Below are 24,922 nucleotides of genomic sequence, written 5' to 3' on the forward strand. Positions count from 1 at the left end.
ACGAGCACTGTGCGACTGTGAAGGAGGAGGACACGCACTTGCCGAAGCCGTCGTCGAGAGTGCCTCGATGCTCGACGTGGCCGTTGGGAAAGCGCCAGCGTCCCTTGCACGACTGGGGCATGAGCTCGTCGGCTGGGAAGGCGTGCTCGAGGTAGCCTTCGTAGGCGTGATAGAACATAAGACGCGCTTCCTCCCTGTCGGCGAGCACTGTGAGTTGAAGGCTTGGTTCGCGTTGGCACTATCACAACAGTGCGCGGTACTAAAGCGAACCGAGGGCGTACCGAAGCGCGATGCGCTTGGAGCGCGTCATGGGCAGTGCATGTGTAAAGAGAGGCCCAATGAGGAGCAGAATCAAAAGCCAGTGAATGCACATGAGCGCGATTTTCGAACAGCCTCCTCCATTTAGAAGATTCAATCTTGAAGTCTTGCCGTCGGCACCGGTTTGGCAGAGCATTCGAACTACGGCCTTGAGCTGTCCCTCCAGCCGAGTAGATGCGCGATGGGCGCCAACTTGTGTGGAGGCCAATAGAGAAACTACAAGGAAATGATCTACAAATCATTTCTTGACGCTTTTGTTGAAACGCCGAAAAATCGAAAAAAATTCTTCTCAATTTTTTTACAAAGCCCATAAAAGGTTTCAAGAAAAGGCGCAGAATCATCTTCACCTCACAAGGTGCCCACGTCCCCACCTACGTCGTCTTTTCGGCCTTTATTCTTCCGTGAGGGGATATTATGCTCAAGCGCAGCTACGCGCAGCTGGCCACCAGTTCTTCTTCGCTCCGCCTACCGTCAACAACAGCCACGACGGGCACCAACCCGTACAGTTCCTCTTTCACACCTTCTCCCGCACACAACCACGCGGCGTCTCTTCCCCCGAAGATGAAAACTCTCCAGATTTCCAACACCCTCAATCGCTCATCTTCCTCATCTTCGTCTCTTCTGCGAACGAGCAGCTCGGGTGTGGATGTGGCCAAGAAGATGAAGAAGTACGAATCAGCCGAGGAGGTGCAGGCCAGCAGCACCTCGACCGTCGACGTAGAGGAGGCCGCCGCGATCAACGAGCCTCAACTCGATGGCATCCACTCCAAGAAGGAGGATCTTCTCTCTGACGAGGAGGAGTGCACACCAGGAGCCACCAAGAGCAAGCCTGTGACACAGCAGGCCAAGATCGATTCGAAGAAGAAGAAGAAGAAGACGATCGAGGTTGCTGTGAAGAAGGAGGAGGTGGCGCCGGTGCCCAAGGAGCTGGCCAAGGAAACCGAGGACGAGAGGGAATGCTACCGCCACGCCATCGTCGACGTGCCGGCCCTCGTGGAGCTGCTGACCCTCATCGGCCGCTGCCCGGTGTGCAAGTCCAGCCTGCGCACCGACAAGATCGCCACCGACGAGGCGACGGCCGTCGTCAACGTGTCGCTCAAGTGCTCTCGCCTTCGCTGCCAGTTCACCAAGCACTGGTGCAGCAGCCCGACGGCGGGCATCAGCACCACGGAGGCCGCGAAGAAGTGAGCGTAGGCGCTCACCACCAGGAGAATTGGATTCGACTTCGGTTTCATCGTCGACATGGATAGAGAGAGATGCTCCCGTATGCAGCAGCCCTTCCAATACGCCCCCCACAAGGAGGCCTTGATGACATTCGATTCGACGGCCGATCGATCGATCGATCCGCAACACCCACCAACCGGACACTCGTCGATCCATTCCCCTGCGCCAACCGCCACCCCCGCCGCGACCGCGTGCCCAGATCCGCGAACACCTTCCGTCGCACCTCAACTGCACAAGTGTTCCACCCATCTTCATCTATGTACTCTACACGCACGTTCCTCAAGAACTGCACTTTCTACGCCGTACCTCCTTCTTTCGCGCCAAAACTCTAAAAAGAATTGACATTTTAAATCAAAACGGACTTTGCTATGGAGACTGCACGAGAAGAGGTGGCGCAGGAGAGGGTGGCTGCGTTGGTGCAAGAGAGAGCACCAGCAGGCAGTGGGGTGGTGTTTGCGACGCAGGTGGGCAGTCGGAGCTACAACCTCCAGCGCGAGGACGGCGGCAGCGACGTGGACTTTGCCGGCATCTACGCTGCGCCCCCCTCCGCCTTCTGGGGTCTTGCCAGGCCGCCCGCCAACCTCGCCAGCGGTGGGGGCGCCAAAGGCGAAGCCGTTGTGGACGTGCAGGTCAACGAGGTGGCCACCTTTGCCAACCTCCTACTCACCGGCAACCCTGCTGCTGTTGAGGTCTGTGCTCTCCCCTCTTTCTTATATGCTCTTCCTGTTTGTGCTGACGGCCAGGGGTTATGTGACGTTGCATTGAACAGCTGATGTGGGCAGAGCCAGAGAAGCAAGGCAGTTGGTGGGCAGTTGGTGGCGAGGGTTCCTCCAGCACCGAAGAGGCGCCGCTGGGAACGTGGGCCTCTCTGCGACAGCACCGCGACCAGTTCCTCTCGCGGCAGTTCGTGAAGCAGTGCCTCGCCTTCGCGCAGGGCCAGATCAAGCAGGCAGAAACCAAGCCCGAGGCCAACGGCAAGAAGGCACGCCTCATCAGTTCTCTAATAGTGGTCTTGATGTAACATGAGAAGGAAGGAAGTAAGGGATGGATTGTATGTCTTCCCTACCATGAGTGCAGGTCTACAATGCGCTCCGTCTGCTACAGGTGGCGCATGGCGTGCTGGGTGGCCGATCGCTGCGGCTGTGGTGGGAGGGCGAGGAGCGTGAGGCGCTGATGGCCGTGCGACGCGGGGACGTGCCGCTCCCGGAGGCCTTGGCCGCGGCCAAAGACGCCGCCCAGCGTCTCGATGCGCGCAAGCCGTGGACGGCTCTGCCCGACAAGGCGGACGCCGTCTGGCTCGACGCCTGGCTTCTGGCACTGCGGCAACAACAGCACACGCAGTCACACAGTCGCACGCAGCACTAGTGGCGAAGCGGGCCTTTTCCTCTGCCGGTTACCATCACCGCTTGAAAAGTGCCAGGCCATCACCCCACAACCAGGTTGCTAACTCCGGAGTGGCGGAAAGGGACGGAAGCCGTCGGGCTCCGATCGGTGTTTCCTATTTTTCCGCCCCGAACACCAATAGCGCACGATCTCTTAACAAGTTGCGCCAATGGGATTGTGCCATCAGTTTTTAGCCTCGCCGCAAATCGGAGACAGGCTCAGCGATGACACCCGACTAAAACGAACGACGAGGCGCAGCAAAGGCAAAGTTCCCTCTTCTGCACTCGGCCACCCGAACGGCATTATTTCAACACACACCCGGCCATGCAAGACGATACAATGGCCCAACTGCTGCGCCACCTCGGGTCTTCAAATCCACCAGCACCTGGAGCAGAGAAGACTCCCAGGCTGTCCACACCCACTTCCAAGCTCTCCATCTCCTTCCTCGTCGATGATCCACCTGCGGACGAAGACAGTTCAAGCTCCAAGCGGAAGCGCCGCCACACCGACGCCCTCGGCGAATCCCGCGTCAAGGTCGAGCCGGATGTCGAGCACCCGCAGCCGCCTCGACCAGCCAAGCGAGCACGAGCCCGACCACAGAGCAACTGGTCTGGCGCAGCTGCCTCGGCTTCTTCCGCCCGCTCGATTATTCATCCGCCCGTGGCCCTTCCCACTTCCCTCGCGCCTACGCCCACGCCGCTCCCCGCACCCGCAGCTCATCATCCGGCGACGTATCAAGCCTCCGCCCTCTTTCCGCCGACGCCCTACTTTGTGGTGGCCAATCCTCAGCTCCTCTCCGCGATCCACCAACAGCTCCTCCTCGCACAAACCGCCCAGGCCTACCTTCTTCATCAGGCCAGCCACCAGCATCCTCAGCAACAGCAGCAGCATCAACCGCCGCAACGACCATCGCCGCTTTATCCGCAGACCGCGCCAGTCTACCTGGGACCGTCGACGCCGCCGGGCCTTTCCTCCGCCTCTTCCCCGCCTTCTTCGCCTGCGCTCCTGAGCTCTTCGCCATCGTCGCCCCTCCATGCAGGGGCGGCATCGACCTCTTCTCGAACTTATTCCGGCGAGAGCCCAAGTCGTGGCTACGCCTTGGGCGACCGTAACTCCGCGCCCAACCCTCCGGTCGGCAACAACCTCCATGGCGACAACATCGATGTCCAACAGCACACCCAACAGTTGCTCAAGCAATGGCACCGCCAGCGCCAGGTGCAGAAGATGCTCTACCTCCAGCAGAAGAAGCACAAGAAGCAACAGCAGCACCAGCGACCCCACGTCCTGGCGCCGGTGCGGGCCACGACCGCGACCACGGCGACGATGATCCCGCCCGTGCCCACGTTCACGTCTGCGGCGGTAGGCCAGCCGTCGTCGCTGTCCGCCGAGACCCTGATGGCCCTCATCGATGAGCTCCTTCGGCGCCACGTCGGTTCAGACGCGCCGCGACCATGCGCCGAATCGCCTCAAGACAAGAAGGAGAAGGCACAGCCAGCTGGCGGCAAGCGACGTCATCGCGTGCCGCCCGAGCACCTCCAGGTGTTGGAGGAGGTCTTTGCGGCCGAGCCCTTCCCGCACGCCGAGGCCAAGAACGAGCTGGCTCTTCGGCTGGGCATGACCAAGCGCAGCATCACGATATGGTTCCAGAACAAGCGGGCCAGGCTCAAGCGGAACGACGAGGAGATGTCTCCCTCCTCCTCTTCATCATCGGCACGGTCCCCTGCCAAGTCGGACGCTGGCATCGTGTTCCATCAGCTGACCGTCGATACCTCCGGCCAACTCGCTATCATTCCCGAGTTCCCGCTTCAGGTGTAATTACCGTGTACATATATTTCGATCGATAAAAGCTCAGACCAGCTCCACTCCAATACGTGCCAGGTTGTCGACTGCAATACAAAAACTGTATAAAATAAAAATAAAATAAAAAGGCCAAGATGAACTTGAGCAGATGGGGGTCAGCTGCACGATCAAGCTTCGCAACACGGTCGCCACGCACTTGCAGCCTTCGATCCCTGGCAACCTCAACAGGTTCTGCCTCGGCAATTTATTTTAATTTGACAGATTATATATCTCTTATCTTAATTCATACTTACGGTCCAGCCAGAGCGAAGAGGGAGGAGTTGGTGCGGTGGGGAACCCAGCAGATAGCTTCATCGCCTGCGCGCACCGACCTGCACACCGGCGAAGGCGGCACAGAGCCGCTTGAGGTACCTCGCAGTTCTCTCCGCACCCTGCTAGTCGCTCGTGCCCAACCTACTTATCCCAGCACCAGGGCCGAAACGTAGCACGACTCGAGAGCGAGATGTTCTTTTCTCACGCGCTCTCCACCACCACTCCGGACACTGTCGAGTCGCTGTTCAGAAGGTACCCGTGGCACGCTCCTCACACTTTGTACGCAGGTGCTTGGTTGATTGATTTGTTGACACTGCGCATGCTCTCTCAGTTGCGTGGCACGAAGGCTGCGTGGTGAGCCCACCGCCTACATTCTCGGACAGCGACAGTTCTGGGGGTTTGACTTCACGGTCTCGCCGGCCACACTCATCCCTCGGCCCGACACCGAAACGGTACAGCGAACGCTTCGCTCCCCGATGCGTACGCACATGGTGGACGGAGATACTTACGCGGAGGCTTCTTGGGGCTCTGATCAGATGATAGACGCGGCTCTCTCCCTCTACACGACAGACCGACCGCCACAACGCATTCTTGACCTGGGCACAGGATCCGGGTGCATTCTGCTGTCCCTGCTCTCCGAGTTCAAGGAGGCGCGCGGGGTGGGCGTAGACCGAAGCCCGCAGGCTCTGCAGGTGGCCCGCATCAACGCTCACCGTATGAGACTCACCGAAAGATGCACATTCATTGAAAGGTACACGACCCGCAGCACCTCCTCTTCTCTTCCTTGACACTCGCTTCCGCAATGGCACGCGTCATGGAATTGACTTCAACGTGGGGTCATTTCGCTCAGCGACTGGCTCGACAAGGTGGATGGAAGCGAGCGCTTCGACTTGGTGGCAAGCAACCCGCCCTACATACCGCGCGCAGACCTGGCCAGCCTCGAACCCGACGTGAAGGAGTACGCACTTGTGCACCATCACCCTCAGCGGCAAGCGACAACAATGGCGAATGCTGACCTCGCCCGTCTTGCAGTTTTGAGCCAGCCGGGGCGCTCGATGGCGGTGAGGATGGGCTGCAGGTCTACAGGTCAGTCAGTTCTACGCCATTGCTCTTTTCGGCAAACTTGTGCTCTATCGCTACTCACGCTCGCACGTGTTCGTGGTATGTTTGGGCTGTGTGGGTGGGCATGCAGGCACTTCGCCAGTTCGGACAAACTAGACCGTCTAATGGCGCCCGGTGCCTTTCTTCTGCTCGAGGTGGGAGCAGGACAAGCCTCCCAGGCATTAGCGCCTCTTCTTCGCATTCTCTATACCGCCGGCGCCCAACTCACATGCTTTGTCTCCGTCGTAACAGGTCGCAGAGCTCTTTCATCCCAAGAGGCGGTGCATCGCGGTGAAGCGAGATCTGGCTGGCGTTGAACGTTGCCTCGTCCTTCAATAGACACCTTCAACACACAAGACTACATTTCTTTTTCTTTTTTTTGTTTATTTTTATTTCATTTTCGTAACGAACTGCGCGGTTACCCAATCAAGATCAATCGAAAGACTGGAACGGTTGGAATCAAGATGTCGGACTTCAACACACTGTCGGTGGATAAAGAAAAGGGAACGGTGTCTGGTCGCAGGGATCCTGAGAAGGAGTTTCAACTGCTCGAGAAGCTGGGCGAAGGGTACCCTCTCCAAGCCCGCCCCTCCAAATGACTTCGAAACGGTCAATCAACATTCAGCTCTTCCGTTCCCCAGCAAATTGATGCAGCCTGAACGCATCCCCCCTGAAACATCAACGCCCCCCCCCGCCACAATCTCTTCCTTGGTTACCCTTGGTGTTGAAATGGGTCAACGGTGACCGTTGGTGTTCCTCGATTTGTTTTTATTTATTTATTTTCCCCCTTGGTTTGGCCCTTTGCTCACCTCGCGCCCTCTCCACATCTGTCGCCTGGGCCCTGACCAACAGGTCGTATGGTTCGGTGCGTGTTCTGCTCTATCCCTCCCCTCCGCTCTCGCGCTCACAGAACAGTGGCCAGTGGCAATTGCTCTCTTTCTCTCTTGCACGAGTCTTACGCCTTGCGTTGGGGGTTTCCACGTGCAGGTGTGGAAGGCGCTCCATCGCGGGTCGGGCAAAATCATCGGTGGGCACCGCTTGGCCTCTTCTCTTCTTTGAACCCTTTCGTCCTCCCTTCTCCTGTTCGCTCTCTTCGTTCTTTGCGCTTACCTCTCTCTCTTTCTATGTAATAACTTAGCCATCAAGAAGGTCGGCATCGACGATGATTTGGTGCGTATTCTCGCCCCCACCGGCAGTTATAGCCTGCCACCATGTACTCATTCGTATGTGGTTGTGTGCTCCTTTTCTTCCTATTCCAGGAGGATCTCATCAACGAGATTAACATCATGAAGCAATGCCAGAGCGAGTACATCGTTTCCTACTTTGGCTCCTACTTCAAGGACAACGACCTCTGGGTACCTGATGCCCCGCTCCCCTCCCCTGGCTACTGCGCAGCTTCGTGTGGCACTAACAGTCGTTGAATCCAGATCGTGATGGAGTACTGCGCCGGCGGTTCTATCAGCGATATCATGACCATCCTCGGCAAGAGCCTCAACGAGGAGCAGATCGCTGTGGTTACCCACTACGTTCTCCTCGGTCTCAAGTATCTCCACTCCGTCAAGAAGATTCGTGCGTTCTCCCCTCTGCGCTCTGCGTCGTTGCGGTTGTTGGCCGGTGACTCATGGTATCACTTGCAACTTGCAACCTGTCCGTGAGTGCAGATCGTGACATCAAGGCCGGCAATATTCTCCTCAACACGAAGGGCGAAGCCAAATTGGCTGATTTCGGTGTGTCGGGCCAGCTCTCTGACACGATGGCCAAGAGGAAGACTGTCATCGGCACTCCCTTCTGGTACACATCACTCTTCATCTCGCCACACGCGCGCACAATTCGGAAGGTTTGACAAACGTGTGTGTGTTCTATAACACATAGGATGGCGCCCGAGGTGATCCAGGAAATCGGCTACGACTACAAGGCCGACATCTGGTCGCTGGGTATTACCTCCATCGAAATGGCCGAGGGCGATCCCCCGTACTCCAACATTCATCCCATGCGGGTACCACTTCTGCGCGCGCGAGCACACACACACACCTTTGTTGGTCTCCTTGAAGCTCACGTTTTTATTATTATTATCGTTTTGTCTTGTGGTACATCTACTACTAGGCTATTTTCATGATCCCCAGTCGGCCGCCGCCGCGTCTCTCCGAGCCGGAGAAGTGGTCTCGCGAGTTCAACGATTTTGTGGCACAGTGCCTCACCAAAAACGCCACCGATCGACCCACCGCTGACGACCTGCTCAAGGTATCGTGCTTCGTTTCAAAGTTGCAGTTTTCTCACGTGTCGTGTTGCATGGTGGAGCATGATGATTGATATCGAATCCTCCTTTGCCCCAGCATCCTTTCCTGCAAAAGGCCAAGAACACATCGCTGCTGGCCCATCTCGTCGATGAGACCATGGAAGGAATCGCCGCCGCTGGTGGCAGAGAAGCTGCTCTCGGTCTCGACGACGAGGTACCTGCGCTCATCCTCAACTTTCCTTCACGTGAGAGTTCTCTGTAGTGACATAGCGAACACAACACACAACACGACACACAGAGCGATAGCGAGTCGGAAGATGATGAAAGCGGCAAGAACACGTCCCGCAAGGACAGCGACGATGGCGACTCTGATGCCTATGCCGGCACGACCGTCATCAGCTCCCAAACGATACAGGCCGAGAAGGAGAAGCAGTTCGTCCCACCCTACATGCAAAAAAAGCCCGCTGGTGAGGTATGATGGCCACACACACGACACGCACGACACGCACGACACGCACACACACTGTTACGGGCTTCGCTCACACATTTCTCGAACGTGTACGCGCAGTACGACAAGTACTCGGTGGACGAGCTCAAGCAGATGCTGAAGGATCTGGATGCAAAGATGGAGAAGGAGATCGAGGAGGTGAAGCAAAAGTACGAGACGCAGAGGAAGAAGTTCACCTCGCTAATCGCCTAATCAGAGCGAGCTCTCTCGCTCTACACGGATCCGCATACAAGCAGCACTGGACACACGGTCACTACCACACGTCGTGTGGCCGACCGAACAGAACGCATATCCCCCCACCCCCCAACACAATGTACATTATGCTGGCGACGATGGAACTTGATCTCACGCACCCTCGCCCCGCACCACCCCTTATCTTTTCAACGTCTTGGATCCTCTTTCGTCTTGTCGTGGTGCTGGCCAGAAGAACAAGTCCGGTCAGCGTCGTGGGGGCCGAGCGTGGCGATTGCCTTGAAAATTAGCGTTTCATGTTTCAAGTAACCAAAAAAATGCCGATTTTTTACACCAATCCCCGAATTTACCCGAATTGTACGTACTTTCCGCCTGACCCGCAGAGGGTACATCCCATTTTTCGCAACTCCATTCATCAACAGCGCAGCACACTAGGCCTTGTCGTGTAGGTTCGGCTCGATCCATTTTTCTTATTTATTCTTATATCCTTATATTTATTTTATTTCATATTCATATTTCAGTTCTAGATTTCTTTCGATGAGCGAGATGGATGGCGTGGCACTGCCCCAGGACCACATCAAAGCATCAAAGAAGAAAAAAGGGAAGGATCACAGCCCAATGGACTCCCCCAAAACGCGGGCACGAAGAACGCGCAACAAGACGATGCCCCCTTCGTCGTCCGCTGCCAAACTTGCGGACGACACCTCCTACTCGGATCTGGTCGCTCAGCCTTCCCCGCTCTCCTCTCATTCTTCGTCCACTTCGCTGGCAGACCAAGGCCTGGGATCATCCGATTCCTCCACCTCCTCTTCATCTTCATCTTCTTCCTCCAAATCATCAGCCAAGAAGGGGCGCTACAGAGCATCGACCGCCTCGACCACGTCATCGCCCGCACTGCTGGGCCTTCTCAACAAATCGTCCGTCGCCCCGACCCCTGCACCGTCTCCCTCGCTACGCGGCTCGCCATCGACTGCACGACGGCTGCTGGGCCTCTCGCGCTCGCCGCAGCCGCAGCGCAAGAAGTCGATGCCGCCCATCGGCTCGAGCCTGCCATCTTCGCCCTCGTGCCATCACAATCCACAGGGGCGACGCTGGCTGGACGACGAGGGGGACGATACCAACGACGACGACGATGACTACGATGACGACCCCAACATCTTCTCTCCCCGCGTTGAAGACGATGACCGTGCCGAGGACTGGGTACGCACTACTTTCATCCTTTCTTTTATTTTATTTTAAATTTATTATAAATAAAATAATTAATAATTGCGTTATTGAATAATCGCAGGATTTCCTGAGGAAGAAGAGGGACGAAGACATGGGCAAGCACGAAATGCACGACCGCTGTTTCTCCTCGTCCGTCTGGTGCAATGTGTGCAAACGCAAGCTCAAGGGCAAGGGCAAGCAGGTATTGTCTACTCCCCTCCTTCTCTCTCTCTCTCTGTGTGTGTGTGATCGGTGGTGGTGGGCATCAGCCAAGGGGGTGAACCTAGTATTGTTCCAACTTACCTGCCATGATGCCCTAGATTCCCCTCATCTCAAAGCCCTTTTCTCTCCTTCTTTCGCACCGGTCTATTTTTCGACTCACATCTCCACCTCTCCATGATGATGACGACAACCAACAGAGGCAAGGCAAGATGTGCACGGTGTGCCGATACGTGATCCATCACGAGTGTGAGACCGGCGCCGAGCGAAACTGCCCGACCACCTTCTCCGTCTATCCGCTCCCGTCGGCCTCTCCCGAGGTGCGTCGCCCCCCTGACGCTCACGCAACACCACTTCGCTTCTCCCTGTCTCATCCCGCTTTACCCTCTCTTCTCACGGGCACAGGAGGTGCGGCGGATGGGCCATGCGTGGATCGAGGGCAACCACTCCTCCAGTCCGTGCATTTTTTGCACCAAAGAGGTACTGGCTTACGCTCACACTGCGTTCACTGCTGCCCGTTCTCGCTCTCGCCGCGGTAATTCATTCTCACGCGCGCGCGCGGCGTGACTGTAGGTGTCGGGGAGGGACATGGTGGGCAGTCGGTGCTATTGGTGCCTGGGCGTGGCCCACAACGAGTGCCGCGACCAGAACGTGGGCGTGGTCTGCGACTTTGGCGAACTGCGGAGCCTCAAGCTGCCGCCCTACGCCATCTACCGCACGGGCAGGGAAGAGCCCGAGCCCGCTTGGCAGGTTAGTTTCCTTTTTATTTTATTATTATTATTATTAATTTTCCACCGAAATGGAACTAAAATTGTAATTTGTAACTAACCGACTGACTTTGAACGCACAGTTGGAGCCTGCGTATTTGAGCGGGACGGATTGCAAGCCGCTCCTGGTGTTCATCAATCGCATGTCCGGCGGTCAGCAGGGTCCCGGCGTCATCCAGCGTCTCTCCTCCCTGCTCAACCCCAACCAGATCATCGACATTCGGCAAGGTATGTTGAGATTTTCATTATTTATATATATATATATGTTCCTCTGCTGGGCAGCGCGCCACACAACGCGACCTCTCATCACCCGGCTTGTGAATGAATGTGCCGACAGGCGGTCCGGCGGTGGGTCTGAGCATATTCATGCCGCTCATCGAAAAGGCCAACGGCTTCCGAATCCTCATCTGCGGAGGCGACGGCACTGGTACGCCTGCCTCGCCTTTTTCGCCAGTGGTCGGTTCACGTTAAAGATGAACGCGCTGCTGACGTCAGCCACCGCCTCGTCTGCTGCCTCCACTCTATATAGTCAACTGGGTGTGCACGGCGCTGGCCAAGATCCAGTTCCCCACCGAGGAGTCGATGCCCCAGCTGGGGCTGCTGCCGCTGGGCACGGGCAACGACCTCTGCGGATTCCTGGGCTGGGGCACGGGCTACACCGGCGGCGATCTGTACAAGATCATCGAGCGCATGAACGCGGCGGTGCCCATCAAGCTCGACCGATGGAAGGTGCGGATCATGGAGACCGCCATCCTCAAGGGCTCCAAGATCATCTCCTTCAAGAAGAAGCACACGGCGCCGGCGCTCCACGCCGCCCACTCGGTCTCGGGCGCCGCCACTCCGATGGCGTCGGCGTCGTCGACTGTCGACCATGGCGCACTTCTCCGCTCAGCGCCGCCTAAAATGTCGACGTACCATGACCAGCTGCGCGATTCGGCGGCATCGCTGTCGTCATCGTCAACGGCCTCGTCGCCGCCGACATCGCCGCCGCCCCAGCGCCGCCCGCACTCGCCCAAGCCCGTGCGCAAGCTCGACTTTGGTGGCCCCGACTCGAAGGAGGAGGACGAGCAGGAGCAGGCCGCCGATGGTGGTGGCCACAGAGACAGCCTCGCGGCGTCGCCGACCAAGGCCACCGGCACGTCGCCGCGTCGTGGCTCCCCGCGCAAGCCGCTGCCGCAGCTGCCGCGCAGCTTCTCGACGATGGCGGCGGTGGGCTCGCACTCGAACGCCGGCGGCGCGCGGGGCGAGGCCGCGGCGCCCGCCATGGTCCCGCCGCTGCCGTCGGTCACCTCGGCCGTACTACCCACCTCGCCGCCTTCGCCCTCGGTCGTCGCCCGCAACGAGGCCAAGCGGGCCGCCGCGCAGCAGCAGTCCGATGCCGAACAGCTGCAGTTCGAGGAGAGCGACGAGAACGCCGTCGACGAAGTCCACCTGCACGCCCGCGAGCTGCAGTATGACCAAGTCGCGACCCCCGGCAACGGCGGCACCGACCACCACGCGCATACGGACAGCGTCGGTGGTGATGGTGTCGGTAGTGATGCCTCTGGCCAGAAGATGCGCTCGGCGCCGAAGGCACACAGCGAGGAGAACTCGACGGTGCTGGATGTCGACTGGGCCACGGTGGACGACAAGCGACGGCGCATTGAGAACGGCGACGACGACGACAGCGATGGCGACGGTGAGCCTGGGCGAGATGACAGCCCGCGCGTCGATCCCGACGAACTGGCAACGACGCCAGCTGGCCAGCACACCGACACCGACACCGATACTGACAACGACAACGACAACGACAGCAATAACGACAATAACGAACAGAACGGAACGAACAAGGAGGACGAAGAAAGTGCAACGCTGTCGCTCAAGTCGTTCCATCACTCCTTCTCGCTCGGTGTCGATGCCAAGATCAGCATGGCCTTCCATCTCGCCCGCGAAGCCAACCCCGACGCCTTCACCTCACGAGGTACTGTCTTGTGCGTGCGTGCGTGTGCGTGCGTGCGTGCGCAGTGTGTCGTGTGCGTGTCGTGTCGTGCGCACGCGTGCTGAGGCTAACCGCCCGCTCTCTTTTCTTCCCTTTTCCCAGGCATGAACAAATTCAAGTATTTTACACAGGGTATCAACTCCATCCTCGAAGGCGGCTGCAAGAACCTCTCGCAGGGCATCGAGTTCATCGCGATCGATGACAACGTCATCCACGGTGACGAGCTGCCGTCCTCGATCGAGTCCATCGTCTTCTCCAACATTCCCGCCTACGCTGGTACGTCGTTCAATCCGTCGCACACACCATGATCATCATCATCTCTAAACGTAAATCAATCAATGCGCAGACGGTACGGACCTGTGGGGCAGCGCGAAGCCGTTTGAGAACATGAAGCCGCAGAAGGTCGACGACAAGATCATCGAGGTCGTCGCTCACAAGGGCTCCATCCACCTCATCCAGATCAAAGCCGGTACGCTTGCAACCACCGGCACACACACACACACGCTCACCATCGTGTCGTTCATTCGTGCATGCAGGCGTGTCCAAGTCGATATCGCTGGGGCAGGGGCAGAAGGTGAGGCTGCAGACGAAGGCCATCCTGCCGATGCAGCTCGACGGCGAGCCATGGCTGCAGGGACCGGCGCTGATAGAAATAGAGCATTTCTCCCAGGTCAAGATGCTGGTGCCCGTCAAGAAGAAGCAACGCCTCACCTCCGAGGGCAAGTGCGACCACTAGTGGCTCCAGAGTCTTCGCAAAGCCAATACACGCCAAGTATTTATTACCATCGTTGGTTGTTGCGTGTGTCGTGGAAGGTCAACCGCCGCCACGAAGGCGGTCAATCTCGCGGCGGATGTTGCTGCGGGCTTTGGCTTCGCGCGCCTCCTTGAAGGCCTGCGTCCGGAAGAGGGAGGGCACCAGCAGGAAGCTCTCCAGCACCTGCGCCCTAAGGACGAACAAGAAGAGTAAGCCAACAACGACGACGTAGCGGATGAGCAAAGCAAGCAAGAAAGGAGTGAACACGTGCCTGCCCGAGCGGTAGGCCTCGTCGGGGTAGTGTGCGTATTCGGTTCGGATGTGGCGCGCGTAGGTATCGTACTGGTCCTCGTCCTCCCCGAGAACGGCCAGGTCAAAGTCGAGAAAGTAGGCCTCGTCTTCATCCCCGTGAATGTCGGCCGTCGTGTGCGTCTTGGTATCGATGATCCACTTGGCCACCGTCGTCTTCGCTTCGGCGCTCTGTTGTGTGTGTGTCGAGTGTGTCGTGTGTGTCGTGTGTGTCGAGTGTGTCGTGTGTGTAGTGCGTGTCGCGTCGAACAAGAGGCTTGAGGGGCACTAGCACAGGTGACGTGCAGTCGTACCAAGCCGACCTCGTCGGCGTACTGCTCGAACATGAGAGCGCTCTGTTCTTCGTTGTCTTTGGCCTTGGCGTCGTAGACGACACTACATTTGTATCGCAGCTGTGTCAACAACGCGCACGCAAGCACCAGGCGCGAGACGAAGAAGAACAAGGTTGGCGTACGTACTCGTGGAAGAAGATGGCCAGCTCGACCAGGTTGCGTCGTTTCAGCGCCGACTCGTATGCCAAGCACAAGTCCAAGAGGGCGTTGACGTGTGTGAAGCAATGGTAGGGCCGGCTCGCTCCGGGTCCGGTCTCGCCGAACCCGTAGTGCTGGACCAGCACCTGCCACCACCTCTCCTCAACCTGCTCGACCACCTCCCACACCACCTCGGGCCGTTGAGTTCGCTACACGCAAACGAACCCCAACAAGGAAGATGAACAAGAAGAGATCGTGCACCTCCTTTCTTGTCCACAGCGAGGTCGAGCCTCTGCTGCAGGTGGTGCCACGCCTCGCGCAGCCTTTGCTCCATCTCTGCACTGAAAAAATAGATATTTATTTATTTATTTATTTTATTAAGTATCTTTATTTGAATTTGTCGTGCGAAGTTTACGCCAGTTTTACTGACCTGCACATCGTCTGCCATCTGGCGTGACTTGACTGCCGCGTCCCATCGCGCGATTGCTCGCTTCCATCTTCTCTGATCTCCGATTCGATTCGCATACACATCCCCGTACTCGCCCAGCTCAGATCCGTTGTTGACGGCTTTTCTAGGATTAATTGATCAATGATTGATTGCGTTCTTTATCTATTAGCTTTGTTCGAACATCATGTTGCACAGCAGCTTCGTGGCGTCTTCTCCAAAGAAGAAACCAAAAGGGTTGGTTGGGTCTCACGTTTTTATAATCGAATTAATCTCACATCTCGTCAAATCCCACCCACCAGAGAGATGCTGCCGCACCGAGCACCTTCAGTCGTCCCAACCTCGCTGGACTTCTCGGGTACAGCCGCCCCCCTGCACACCACATGCGTTGTTGTAGCGTCATCTTCTTGTGCACGCCGGCCAAGGCATACCTATGTGCTGAGCTGACGTGTTGCATACTGCCGCGTGTGCGTGTGCGGCGGTGCGCGTGCGTGCGTGTAGACGGGTCGTATCTGGCGGCGCTGCTGAAGCAGGTGGTGGCGGACTTGGGCAAATACAAGGACCGCGGCGCGATCACGGACGACACGCCGGAAGTGCACGGCCTGTGTTTCGTCTTGGAGAAGATATTCCTCCACGAGCTCAAGACAGGTGGGCAGCCGCTTCCGCTTCTTCTCCTTCTTCATCTGCTGCTATTCCTTCTCGCTTGGCAGCCAAGACACTCACGCCATCTCATCTCTCTCCAACTCCCGTACAGGGCCGCGAGGCAACATTTGGGAGTTCATTGAGCGACTGCAGGATTCATTGCCCGTACGCCCTTCTTGCTCAGCGCTCTCTGCGTTCAAAGCCTTTTCGTCGATTCGATCAACATATCGGTCTTCTTTTCTCGTGTTGTCTTCATTGCGATGCGCCTATCTACAGGGGAACCAAGCGGCGGGCATGCTGGACAAGCTGAGGAACTGGACACGCTCGAGCATTGGCCGAGGGCGGGCTTTTCTGAGGCTGTCTCTGAATCAACACGCCGTCGTCGAGTATCTGCAGGTACAACACACACACACACACACACACACAACACACATATAACACACACACTACAACGTCGAGTGGGCAAATGGAGCGCTAATATTCGTGTTCGCACATTTCGTTGTCAGGCGTTGGTGTGGAACACGGGTCTCCTTCGGGCGTTCTACACGCAGGGCGCCTTCTTCAGGAACGAGCATCTGGTTACGGAGATGATGGAACAGCTCGAGCTCGTCCTGCCCCTCCAATTTTCGCTCACCATGCACTTTGCCGAGATTGACAGGGTTCGTTTACTCTTAATCACATTTATTAAATAGTAATATTAATATTACTATTTATAAATATATTTATAAATATTTGTAATAAAAATATAAATATATATTGTCGCAGCTAGCTGGTACTAACTTGGGCAGCACTTCACCTCACGCTTCGCATTTCTTCTGCAGGAAGACTACTGGAACGCGCACAGGAGGGAGATTGAGGACCTGCACATTCGCGTCATCAGCGGAAGAGAAAGTACGTCCGCCCGATCGCCAGCCTGTTTAGATATAATTGGTGCGGTCGTCGCGTTGGCCTTGACTAATCTTCTTCTTCTTCTTCCATCAGGTGAATTCAAATTTGGCCTGCTGTCGGTGGAGGGCGATGAACGAAGGCGACGTGAGCAGGTGCGAAAGCGGACCGGCAGTCTCACGCGCGATAACGGCAACGGGACCGACCCGCGTCTGGACATGTGGGAGAACAGCGAGGCCGAGCGAACCGGCAGCAGTGGCAGTACGGCGACCACCACGCGAAGGGGCTCGCTGACCCCGGCGTCGACCACGCCGCCGCCGGTCGCCATCGCCCCAACACCGACCACGGCGCCAGAGAAGGAGATCGAGAGAAACGCAGAGGCGGCGGGCCGCGTCGGAGCTAAAGAGAAAGCGATGCGGGAAGAGAACGAAGCGAAGAAAAAGAAAGAAGCGGAGGAGGAAGAAGAACGAAAGCGACGACAGGAAGAGGCGGAAAAGCGAGAGGAGAAGGAGAGGCGGACGAAGGAGGAGGCGGAACGACAGCGACTCGAGGACGAGGAGAGGACCGTGTTGGAGGAGGCCAAGCGGCTGGAGGAGGAGCTGGCCTGGCGAAGGAAGCAGCGCGAGATGGCGCGAAAGAAGGCCAGAGGCAGCGAGCGGAGGCAGAGGCAGCGAGAGCAGGCGCAAGCGCAGGCGGACGAGAAGGCAGCCGAAAAAGCGAAAGCGACGGAACAAAAGGCTGAAGACGAAGAGCGAAAGGGGGAGGAGAAGACCGCCGCAGCGGCCCAGCTGGCCGAGAGCGTAGGCAACCACCGAGACGTCGGCAAAACCAAGAACGAAGGCGACGAAAGCGAAAGCGAAAGCGATAACAGCGACAAGACGAAGGACCGGGAAGGGTCGATCGAGATCCGAGTCACCGGGGTGGCCGAGGCCCGGGTCCTGGGGACAGAGAGCAGCGGCAGCGGCAGCGGCGCGGAAGAGGAGGCGACGGCGCTCGACCGGAGCGGCGGCTCTACGGCGTCGGCCCTGCTCCAGGTGGAGAAGATGCTGCGCGAGCTGGAAGAGCGACGGCTCAAGCTCCTCCAGGAGGTGCCCAGCCCCAACACAACCGAGCACGCCTTCCCGCCTGCTCCGCAGCAGCTTCTCGGCAGCAGCGACCCCGACGCGGCCAAGAGCGGCGGCGGGGCCGAGGAGCCGGTGGTCATCGACTCGCTCCTGCGGGACTTGAATCTGACCGAGCTCGACAGCCTCGAGGAGGTCCTCAATTTCTGCGAGGAGCTCGACGACGACGACGGTCGCAACGGCAGCGACCGGCCGAACAAGAAGAACCCGACGTCGGCGGCGATGGCGATGACAGGGCGGCGTACGACGCTCGACGTGGCGGCGCCCGAAGCGACGACAATGATGAGCAAGAGCTACCACGAGCGGGCGCAGCATCTCGATGAGGTGCTCCGCTTCTGCGACGAGCTAGACGAGGCGCTGGTCGGGGTCGAGTTCGAACACACGCAGGAGCAGCGCCTGCGCAAGCTCGCCGCCGCCGGCAAGTCCACCGACAGGCTCCTCTCGTCGTCGCCCGGCCTGCCCTTCCTGGCCTCGTCGTCGTTCAAGCGCGAGGGCGTCTGGGCCAGCATGCACCCGTCGGCGGCCGACGATGGCGACGACAACGACGGCCACCACCACCCGCGGCGCCAGCTGCTCGGCGCTGCGGCTCCGGCGCTGTCGGTCACGCCCGGAAAGCTGGACTACCTCAAGTCGAAGCTCAGCTCGTCGCCCAAGAAGGAGATGCTGCTCTTCCACCTCCAGCAGAAGCGGGCCGAGCGCGAGCTGCGGGCGGGCGGGGCGATGCACCTGGCCCAGGCCCACCAAGCGGCCAAGCCGCAGCAGCCGCCCGCGGAGCCGTTCGCGATCGAGAAGGAGAGCCCCGCGAAGAACTTCTCGCGGGGCCGCACCGGCAGCCTCCTGTCGCAGAACCTCGAGGCCAGCTTGGCCACCGCCTCGTCCAGCAGCGAGAGGTGCCCACGCCTCACCTCCTGATTCACCCAATCTGGCGCCTCACAATCTCTTTGCCGTCGTGTGTCGTGTGTGTCGTGTCGTGTGTGTCGTGCGGTGTGCCGTGTGTGTGTCGTGTTATCGGGTAGTGCGAGCAATGGCAAAGGTGGAGGGCTTAGTAAGAGTACGCCAAGTACGCCGATCAGGAGGGGCGGCGGCGGCGGCGTGGCGGAGGTGGTGGTGAAGCCGGCGCTCGGCCCGCACAAGAACTTCCGCAACAGCTACTACTCGTCGCTCAAGCTCCACTCGCCCTCGCTCCCCTCGCCCTCCGACATGGCGGCGGTCCAGGCCCGCAACTCGGAGCTGCGACGCGTGCGCAGCATCGAGCGCGAGCAGCAGCGTCAGCAGCAGCGACAGGCTGGCCTGCGAGGCGCGCCAGCGTCAGCGTCGGTGGGCGGCGCGCGCGAGCGCACCGAGCTGCCGCCGCGCAGGCAGCTCGATTTTGAACGCGACCCCGCGCTGACTGCCAGCGGGCGCAGTGTGACGATCGGCGCCCTCGGTTCGGCGGCCAACAAGAAGAGCGCGGTTGTGCGGAAGGCGCCGGCGGCAGCGGTCGCCGCCGAAGTGTCCACGCGCAACAGCGGCGGCAAGCGGTTGAGCGCGGGCAGTGGCGGCAGTGAGGCCGGTGCGGTGGATGCGCCTACCAAGGCCAAGCTTCAGCGACCGATATGGGTACGTCACACGCGCCACCGCACACGCACTCGCACACGCGCCACCGCACACGCACCACTGCACACGCACCACTGCTTACGCGTGTGCGTATGGTCGCCAGGCTCGAGATTCGGAGCACACGAATTGTGGCCTCTGCGAAGCAACTTTTTCCCTCGTCGTGCGAAGGGTACCCCCCCCTCCACAGCACAGCCCCGCCGGGACCGGCGATTGTCTCTTGAGTGCTCTCGCTGACGCTCGCCTTTGGGCTGTCATCAGCACCACTGCCGGGTGTGTGGGCAGATATTTTGCTACAAGTGCTGCGAGAAGACGACGGTGCCGGACTTGGAGTACGACACCCCGGTCCCTGTGTGCCAGCTGTGCTACACCACCCTGCCTCCGGCTCCCTCCGGGCCATCGACCTCCACCACCCCGTCGTGTGACGAATAAATACAAAATTCGATGGAAACACACTTCGACGCGGAGTTACGTACAAGCTGCGAGCAGCACTCGATCTTGGACCACTGGTCCAGGACGTCGCTGAAGGTGTCGAAAAACAAAAGTTGGGAGTCAGGGAGAAGGGAGGGAAAACAGTGAATCTTGGGTCTCCCAGGTGGGGTGAACAGCCAAGTGAAAAGCAACACCAAAGCAAGCGAGAACTGCGGCTGTTCGTGGCGGTGGTTGGGTATTTAATAAGCTACATTGAACCAGTGAAGCAAAACAACTCCAGACGCACAGCAACCACCACCACAACCCCAACCACAGGTGCATACTTGCAAGCTTTGCTTTCTACCTTTTGCACCTACCTGACGGTTTGACTGGGCGCGAGCAGGAACGACAACATGTTGAAGAAGGTCTTCATCGCGATCGCCGGCGTGCTCACCCTCAAGCACTTCAGGGAGAAGAGACGGGCCAGGAGGGCTGTCGCCTACTAAGTCCAGAGCGACCTGCCCGTGGGTAGAGACCTACTCGTTTGGCTCGTAACAACAATAAACAACCACCATCATCATTTACAAGTAATACTCTACACGCACACGCTCTCTCTTTCTCGTGCGCTGAGGAGAACAGGCTGGTCTTCACTGCAGGTCTTTAGATGGCCTCGCCCTCCTCGTCGTCGTCGTCGTCGTCGTCCTCGGTGGTGTCGCCGGCGAGAGGAGCGTTCTGGGTCGGCGAGTGAGAAGGCGACGACAAGCCCTCCCTCGTACCTACGTGCGGGGCGGTGGCCGAGGGCAAGACACTCCTCACGTTGATCCCTTCCAGCGCCCGCGCCAGCACTAACGCTCCGTTGTTCCACACCTGCACACACACACACACCACAGGAAAGAACAACCACCGTCAGTTAGCCAACGCTGCGCGCAAGTGTGTGAGTGGAGAGGTGAGGGGAACACACCTCGACACTCGCTGTCCCGTGCTTGTCGATGGCCAAGCCCTCGCCATGCTTCTTGCCGTGGTACCACTTCCCCATGAATGTCGACCCGTTGGAGTTCCTTAGCTCGCCCTGTGCCACAAAAACACGAACGAGAGAGTGTGTGCGTGCGTGCGAGTGTGTGTGTGTGTGAGAGAGAGAGAGAGAGCATCAGATCTCGTCCTTGACTTGACAGCCCTTTCAATGGTCAACGGCACGTCAACGAAAACCTCGTACCAGACCGTGCTGAGCGTTTTTGTAGTAGGACCCCCTGTACAACCGACCGTCCGTGTACGTGCGCACACCCTGACCATGCCTGCTCTCGAGAAGGGAGAAGGGGAAGAACTGATCAGAGAGAGAGAGAGAGAGCGAGAAAGAGTTGAAGAGTGCAGCGCCACTCGGTACCTGGAGTCGTGATACCAGTCCCCCTCGTAGGTCTCACCATTGTGAGCCCAGAACATGCGACCGTGCCCGTGCTTCCTCCCCTGCTTGAAGCCGCCCTGTCGTTCGAAGTAGAAGAGAACCAAATTCACTTAAGTAGTGAGTCGTGCGTGTGCGTGTGCGTGTGCGTGTGCGTTGCGTGCGTGCGTGCGTGCGTGCGTGCAAGGTACCTTGTACTCGCTTCCGTCGGGCCACTTCATGGTGCCTGTGCCTTCCTGCAGCTCCTCGCGGTAGTCGCCCTCGTAGATGCGGCCATCGGCGTACACGCGTCGACCCCAGCCGTGTCGCTTGCCCTCCTTGAACAGGCCCGAGTACACCCCGCCATCGGCGAACGTGTGCACCCCCTTGCCCTCTCGCTGTTTGTAAAGACCCTCACGACGTTAATGAGCGCACACGACACACACGGCACACACGACACACACGACTCGACGCGTACGAGTCCGTTCTTGAAGTCGCCCTTGTAGAGGGACCCGTCCTCCCATTGCATGACGCCGGTGCCTTCGATGACGTTGTCGCGCCACTGGCCAGCGTACTTGCGGCCATCGGGCCACGCGATGCTGCCCGTCCCATGAAACTTGTTGTGCTCGTTGAGTTGCCCTACGTAGGTTGCGGCCTGGGGGTGAGTTGGCGGTGCCGCCTCGTCGAAATCATCATCTGCACGATCGTGTTGGTGTTGATTGCTGCGTTGTGTTGTTTGAGAGTAATGCAGATTCTGGGGAGATCCTTGCAACGAAGATGAAGTTGCGGTCGAGTCGGATGATTTGCAGATGCTGAGGCTTTGGAAGGCTGCTACTTCGTCTTGGGCTGAGGATTGGCAAGGAGAAGAGGGAGAGGGTGGGCTAGACGAAGCTGGCGATTGCATAGCCCAGCACGCAAGCAATCTCGATCTCTCTTGTTTGAATCTAAATTGATTTGAAATCCAAAAAGTAGTGGTTCTGCGAAATAGTTCGTGCTGTCCTGTCATTGGCGGACCAAGTCCACCAATCACGTCTGACCACCGATTCCACAATAATAGCAAAAAAAAATACATAATGGTTAGTTGTCCTTCTTCTCCACGTTCTCCACAACGCCACCGGTGGTCACTGTTCGGTGGTGTCTCTCCTTTTTCTCCCGCAGCTTCTTGGCCCTGTCGAGGAAACCCTCCGTGAGGGCCGAGTCCAGAGCCTTGTGCGGCAACACGTGGATCAGGACCTTGCCCTTGAGAGAAGAAACAATGTCAGTCAGCCAGGCCAGCAACAAGAAGGCAACACCAGAGAGATGAGAAGAGAGTGAGAGTGAGAGTGAGAGAGAGAGAGAGATGAGAGGGTGGTAGAGTACAATGAAGGTCTCCCAGGCAGACGCGATGATGGTCTGGGCGGGAGCAGGATCGCTCAGGAGCGCGTTCACAACCCTGACCACCACACGTTGTTAGCAGTTGTGTGCACTCTTTTAGGAGGAGTGAGCAGGCGCGCAACGTACATGGTGGCGATGCTGACGGGGTCGAGCAGGGTTGTGTTGTCCAAAATGGTCGCCTGAGCCTCGCCCAGCTCCTCCCAGCATTTCTTCGAGTTGGCAAAGGCAGAAAGATGATAAGCGTCGGTTCGCGCTCCCCCCTGCTCCTCTGCCCGCCCATCACCTATCGCATACCTCTGAGTACTCCAATCGCTGTCTTGCGGCCACCATGATGGGCGTGTTGGAAAAGGTTGGCTGCGCAGCCGAAGGAAAACGGTTGGGTCAGCAGGCATGGATGATGGTGATGATGATGATTGGAAGGGGAGTAGAAAGGGCCAAGAGTAGTACCTCGATGGCAGACACCCGGATGCCAAAGGGGCTCAGCTCCCTGCGAAGCACAGCATTCAGGGCCTCCGCCGCGTGCTTTGAGATGCAGTAGGCACCCACCAGCGGCAGGGCAATGAGTCCTGCAGCAACACAGGACAGAGACCAAGCGGCGGTGAATGCGTGCGTGCGTGGGCCGAAAAGACCAGAGACAACGGTCAGGAGAGCTCTAAAGGCGCGACGTACCGGCCATGGAGGTCATGTTGACGATGGAGCAGGTGCCCTCGCCCGCTGCCTTGAGCTTCTCGTTCTCCTCTTTGAGAAGGGGGAAGAAGGCCTTTGTCATACGGTAGATACCGAAGCAGTTGATGTTCATGGTTCGGACCATCAGCTGCACGTGCACAGGCGCACATCCGTAAGTGGGGCGTGTCCAGGCGAGAGAGGCGGCCGAGGAGTTACCTCCTCGGGGCAATCGACGATCGAGATGCTCGGGTGGCCGATGCCCGCGTTGTTGAACAGACTGCCTCACGTGATGCCCAAACCCGGGTGAGCCAAAAGCGTGGGTCATGGCCTGGCCTGGCCTGGGCCTGGCGAAAGCGCGTACCCGAAGATGCCCTTGCCGCTGTCTCTCACCTCCTGCACGAGCGCTTCGATCGACTTGGTGTCCGTCACGTCCACCCTGCACAGCGCCGTGGAGGTGTACATGTGACAGCAATCAGCTCTGAAAGTACAGTTGTGAGGCAGTGGCTGCGGGCGACGTGCTGGTGTTACCTGCGAGTGTGGACTTTGGGGTTGTCTTTCCACTCGGCCAAGAGAAGCTCTTCGTTGAGATCGACGGCGAACACGTAGCCGCCCTGCTCGGCAAGCATCTTGGTCACTACGCCGACCAAGAGGGTGAGATATCAGCGCCGAAGAAGAGGTCCCATCTTTGGATCTCATCAATTCAATGCACGATTTGGAACCTTCTTTGCCGAAGCCAGATGCGGCGCCAGTCACCACGAATGCCTTGCCCTTGGGGCTGATCCTACGCGCCGTAGAAGGCCACCACAACCACCTCAGCCCATAGGCAAGCACCAATCCCACCAAGACCAGCCCCACCGCGAACTGCAGCATCTTGAAGCCGATGCAGTAGAAAGAAAGATCGAAAGAGAAATGGAGATGGAAATCTTTTTCAGATTATAAACAAAGCAGATTCCATTCCTACCTTTCCATTCCGTTCAGCAATGCTGAAGTCGCTTAGCACTGAAGGCCGGGGAAGGCGGCCTGGAGGCAGGGGCAGCAGGTGCCCACGTTGGAGCCCAGGCAGTCGAAGCAGGCCGAGGGGTTCTGGACGAAGGCTTTGCACTGATCGAAGCACTTGGCAATCGCACCAGCGCACTGAAGGCCGAGTTCAACGGTGCAAGCGCTCTCACTGATTGTAATTAAATCATGGGTTGGTTGGGGGGGGGGGATGTTAACTCTCGAGAGAACAAAAGAAGAGGAAGAGGAAGAAGAAGCGGTACGGCATGGCGGCAATGCAGGCCACGGCGACGGCGAAGAAGGCAAGCACGAACAGAACGAACTTCATCTTGTCAAGGTTGTTGATAAAAGATGTGCAAAACGGCCCTGCAGAGACAACAGCAAAGAGGTGTGTGAATGTCGTACAACCTTTCCGTGCTGCCTAATTTGCTGCCGTCCCAGCCACGTAGGAATCCGTCGCCTGGCGCCAGTTCTTCGTCCCTTTCTCGCATTCGTGATATTTAAATATGTGAACAATTCTTTCGCTGACACACCGGCTGTTTACGCAATTATAATACATTTTATTTTATTTTATTTTATTTTTGTTCTGGACTGCCGGTATAATCACAACAACCGGATTGAATGAATAATGGCACAA

At 58.1% G+C, this 24,922-nt stretch overlaps 11 protein-coding genes across 11 annotated transcripts; 7 read left to right on the forward strand and 4 right to left on the reverse strand.

The window, feature by feature from the left end:
* Positions 1-978: 978 nt before the first annotated feature.
* On the forward strand, positions 979-1,506 carry ACA1_229480 (uncharacterized protein; the record flags this gene model as incomplete). The annotated part of the gene is made up of 1 exon (XM_004346520.1): positions 979-1,506. One exon carries the CDS (start codon positions 979-981, stop codon positions 1,504-1,506), a length of 528 nt encoding a protein of 175 aa, XP_004346570.1.
* A 404-nt stretch (positions 1,507-1,910) lies between these two features.
* ACA1_229490 (uncharacterized protein) lies at positions 1,911-2,907 on the forward strand (the record flags this gene model as incomplete). The annotated part of the gene is made up of 3 exons (XM_004346521.1): positions 1,911-2,231; positions 2,312-2,548; positions 2,620-2,907. The coding sequence occupies 3 exons, from the start codon at positions 1,911-1,913 to the stop codon at positions 2,905-2,907; spliced, it is 846 nt and encodes a 281-aa protein (XP_004346571.1).
* Positions 2,908-3,264: 357 nt separating this feature from the next.
* Positions 3,265-4,740, forward strand: ACA1_229500 (homeobox domain containing protein; the record flags this gene model as incomplete). Its single annotated transcript, XM_004346522.1, has 1 exon — positions 3,265-4,740. One exon carries the CDS (start codon positions 3,265-3,267, stop codon positions 4,738-4,740), a length of 1,476 nt encoding a protein of 491 aa, XP_004346572.1.
* Positions 4,741-4,873: 133 nt separating this feature from the next.
* ACA1_229510 (HemK family modification methylase) lies at positions 4,874-6,075 on the forward strand (the record flags this gene model as incomplete). Its single annotated transcript, XM_004346523.1, has 7 exons — positions 4,874-4,953; positions 5,030-5,132; positions 5,198-5,289; positions 5,384-5,517; positions 5,644-5,788; positions 5,888-5,995; positions 6,024-6,075. The coding sequence occupies 7 exons, from the start codon at positions 4,874-4,876 to the stop codon at positions 6,073-6,075; spliced, it is 714 nt and encodes a 237-aa protein (XP_004346573.1).
* Positions 6,076-6,602: 527 nt separating this feature from the next.
* Positions 6,603-9,074, forward strand: ACA1_229520 (protein serine/threonine kinase, putative; the record flags this gene model as incomplete). Its single annotated transcript, XM_004346524.1, has 12 exons — positions 6,603-6,706; positions 6,991-7,003; positions 7,126-7,165; positions 7,277-7,308; positions 7,398-7,493; positions 7,566-7,707; positions 7,800-7,929; positions 8,011-8,134; positions 8,242-8,379; positions 8,472-8,588; positions 8,673-8,846; positions 8,943-9,074. 12 exons carry the CDS (start codon positions 6,603-6,605, stop codon positions 9,072-9,074), a joined length of 1,242 nt encoding a protein of 413 aa, XP_004346574.1.
* A 663-nt stretch (positions 9,075-9,737) lies between these two features.
* Positions 9,738-13,980, forward strand: ACA1_229530 (diacylglycerol kinase accessory domain (presumed) domain containing protein; the record flags this gene model as incomplete). Its single annotated transcript, XM_004346525.1, has 11 exons — positions 9,738-10,274; positions 10,363-10,482; positions 10,700-10,819; positions 10,905-10,979; positions 11,073-11,249; positions 11,350-11,494; positions 11,604-11,693; positions 11,796-13,226; positions 13,347-13,520; positions 13,591-13,713; positions 13,781-13,980. 11 exons carry the CDS (start codon positions 9,738-9,740, stop codon positions 13,978-13,980), a joined length of 3,192 nt encoding a protein of 1,063 aa, XP_004346575.1.
* A 78-nt stretch (positions 13,981-14,058) lies between these two features.
* ACA1_229540 (HD phosphohydrolase, putative) lies at positions 14,059-15,111 on the reverse strand (the record flags this gene model as incomplete). The annotated part of the gene is made up of 5 exons (XM_004346526.1): positions 14,059-14,181; positions 14,266-14,478; positions 14,601-14,699; positions 14,762-14,986; positions 15,022-15,111. The coding sequence occupies 5 exons, from the start codon at positions 15,109-15,111 to the stop codon at positions 14,059-14,061; spliced, it is 750 nt and encodes a 249-aa protein (XP_004346576.1).
* A 417-nt stretch (positions 15,112-15,528) lies between these two features.
* On the forward strand, positions 15,529-19,895 carry ACA1_229550 (RUN domain containing protein; the record flags this gene model as incomplete). Its single annotated transcript, XM_004346527.1, has 9 exons — positions 15,529-15,580; positions 15,724-15,870; positions 15,977-16,029; positions 16,141-16,260; positions 16,371-16,523; positions 16,686-16,755; positions 16,846-18,760; positions 18,944-19,469; positions 19,749-19,895. 9 exons carry the CDS (start codon positions 15,529-15,531, stop codon positions 19,893-19,895), a joined length of 3,183 nt encoding a protein of 1,060 aa, XP_004346577.1.
* A 639-nt stretch (positions 19,896-20,534) lies between these two features.
* ACA1_229560 (MORN repeatcontaining protein) lies at positions 20,535-21,943 on the reverse strand (the record flags this gene model as incomplete). Its single annotated transcript, XM_004346528.1, has 7 exons — positions 20,535-20,650; positions 20,684-20,741; positions 20,836-20,943; positions 21,088-21,166; positions 21,256-21,350; positions 21,462-21,647; positions 21,728-21,943. Coding segments are annotated over 7 exons (858 nt in total), but the record flags the coding sequence as incomplete, so codon positions are not given.
* Positions 21,944-22,326: 383 nt separating this feature from the next.
* ACA1_229570 (oxidoreductase, short chain dehydrogenase/reductase superfamily protein) lies at positions 22,327-23,915 on the reverse strand (the record flags this gene model as incomplete). Its single annotated transcript, XM_004346529.1, has 9 exons — positions 22,327-22,488; positions 22,609-22,681; positions 22,750-22,832; positions 22,918-22,977; positions 23,071-23,189; positions 23,293-23,437; positions 23,506-23,566; positions 23,651-23,725; positions 23,818-23,915. The coding sequence occupies 9 exons, from the start codon at positions 23,913-23,915 to the stop codon at positions 22,327-22,329; spliced, it is 876 nt and encodes a 291-aa protein (XP_004346579.1).
* Positions 23,916-24,282: 367 nt separating this feature from the next.
* ACA1_229580 (uncharacterized protein) lies at positions 24,283-24,613 on the reverse strand (the record flags this gene model as incomplete). Its single annotated transcript, XM_004346530.1, has 2 exons — positions 24,283-24,457; positions 24,549-24,613. 2 exons carry the CDS (start codon positions 24,611-24,613, stop codon positions 24,283-24,285), a joined length of 240 nt encoding a protein of 79 aa, XP_004346580.1.
* Positions 24,614-24,922: the final 309 nt, after the last annotated feature.

The sequence above is a fragment of the Acanthamoeba castellanii genome (genome assembly GCF_000313135.1).
Source record: "Acanthamoeba castellanii str. Neff unplaced genomic scaffold scf7180000084761, whole genome shotgun sequence".
Classification (NCBI taxonomy): Eukaryota; Discosea; order Longamoebia; family Acanthamoebidae; genus Acanthamoeba; species Acanthamoeba castellanii.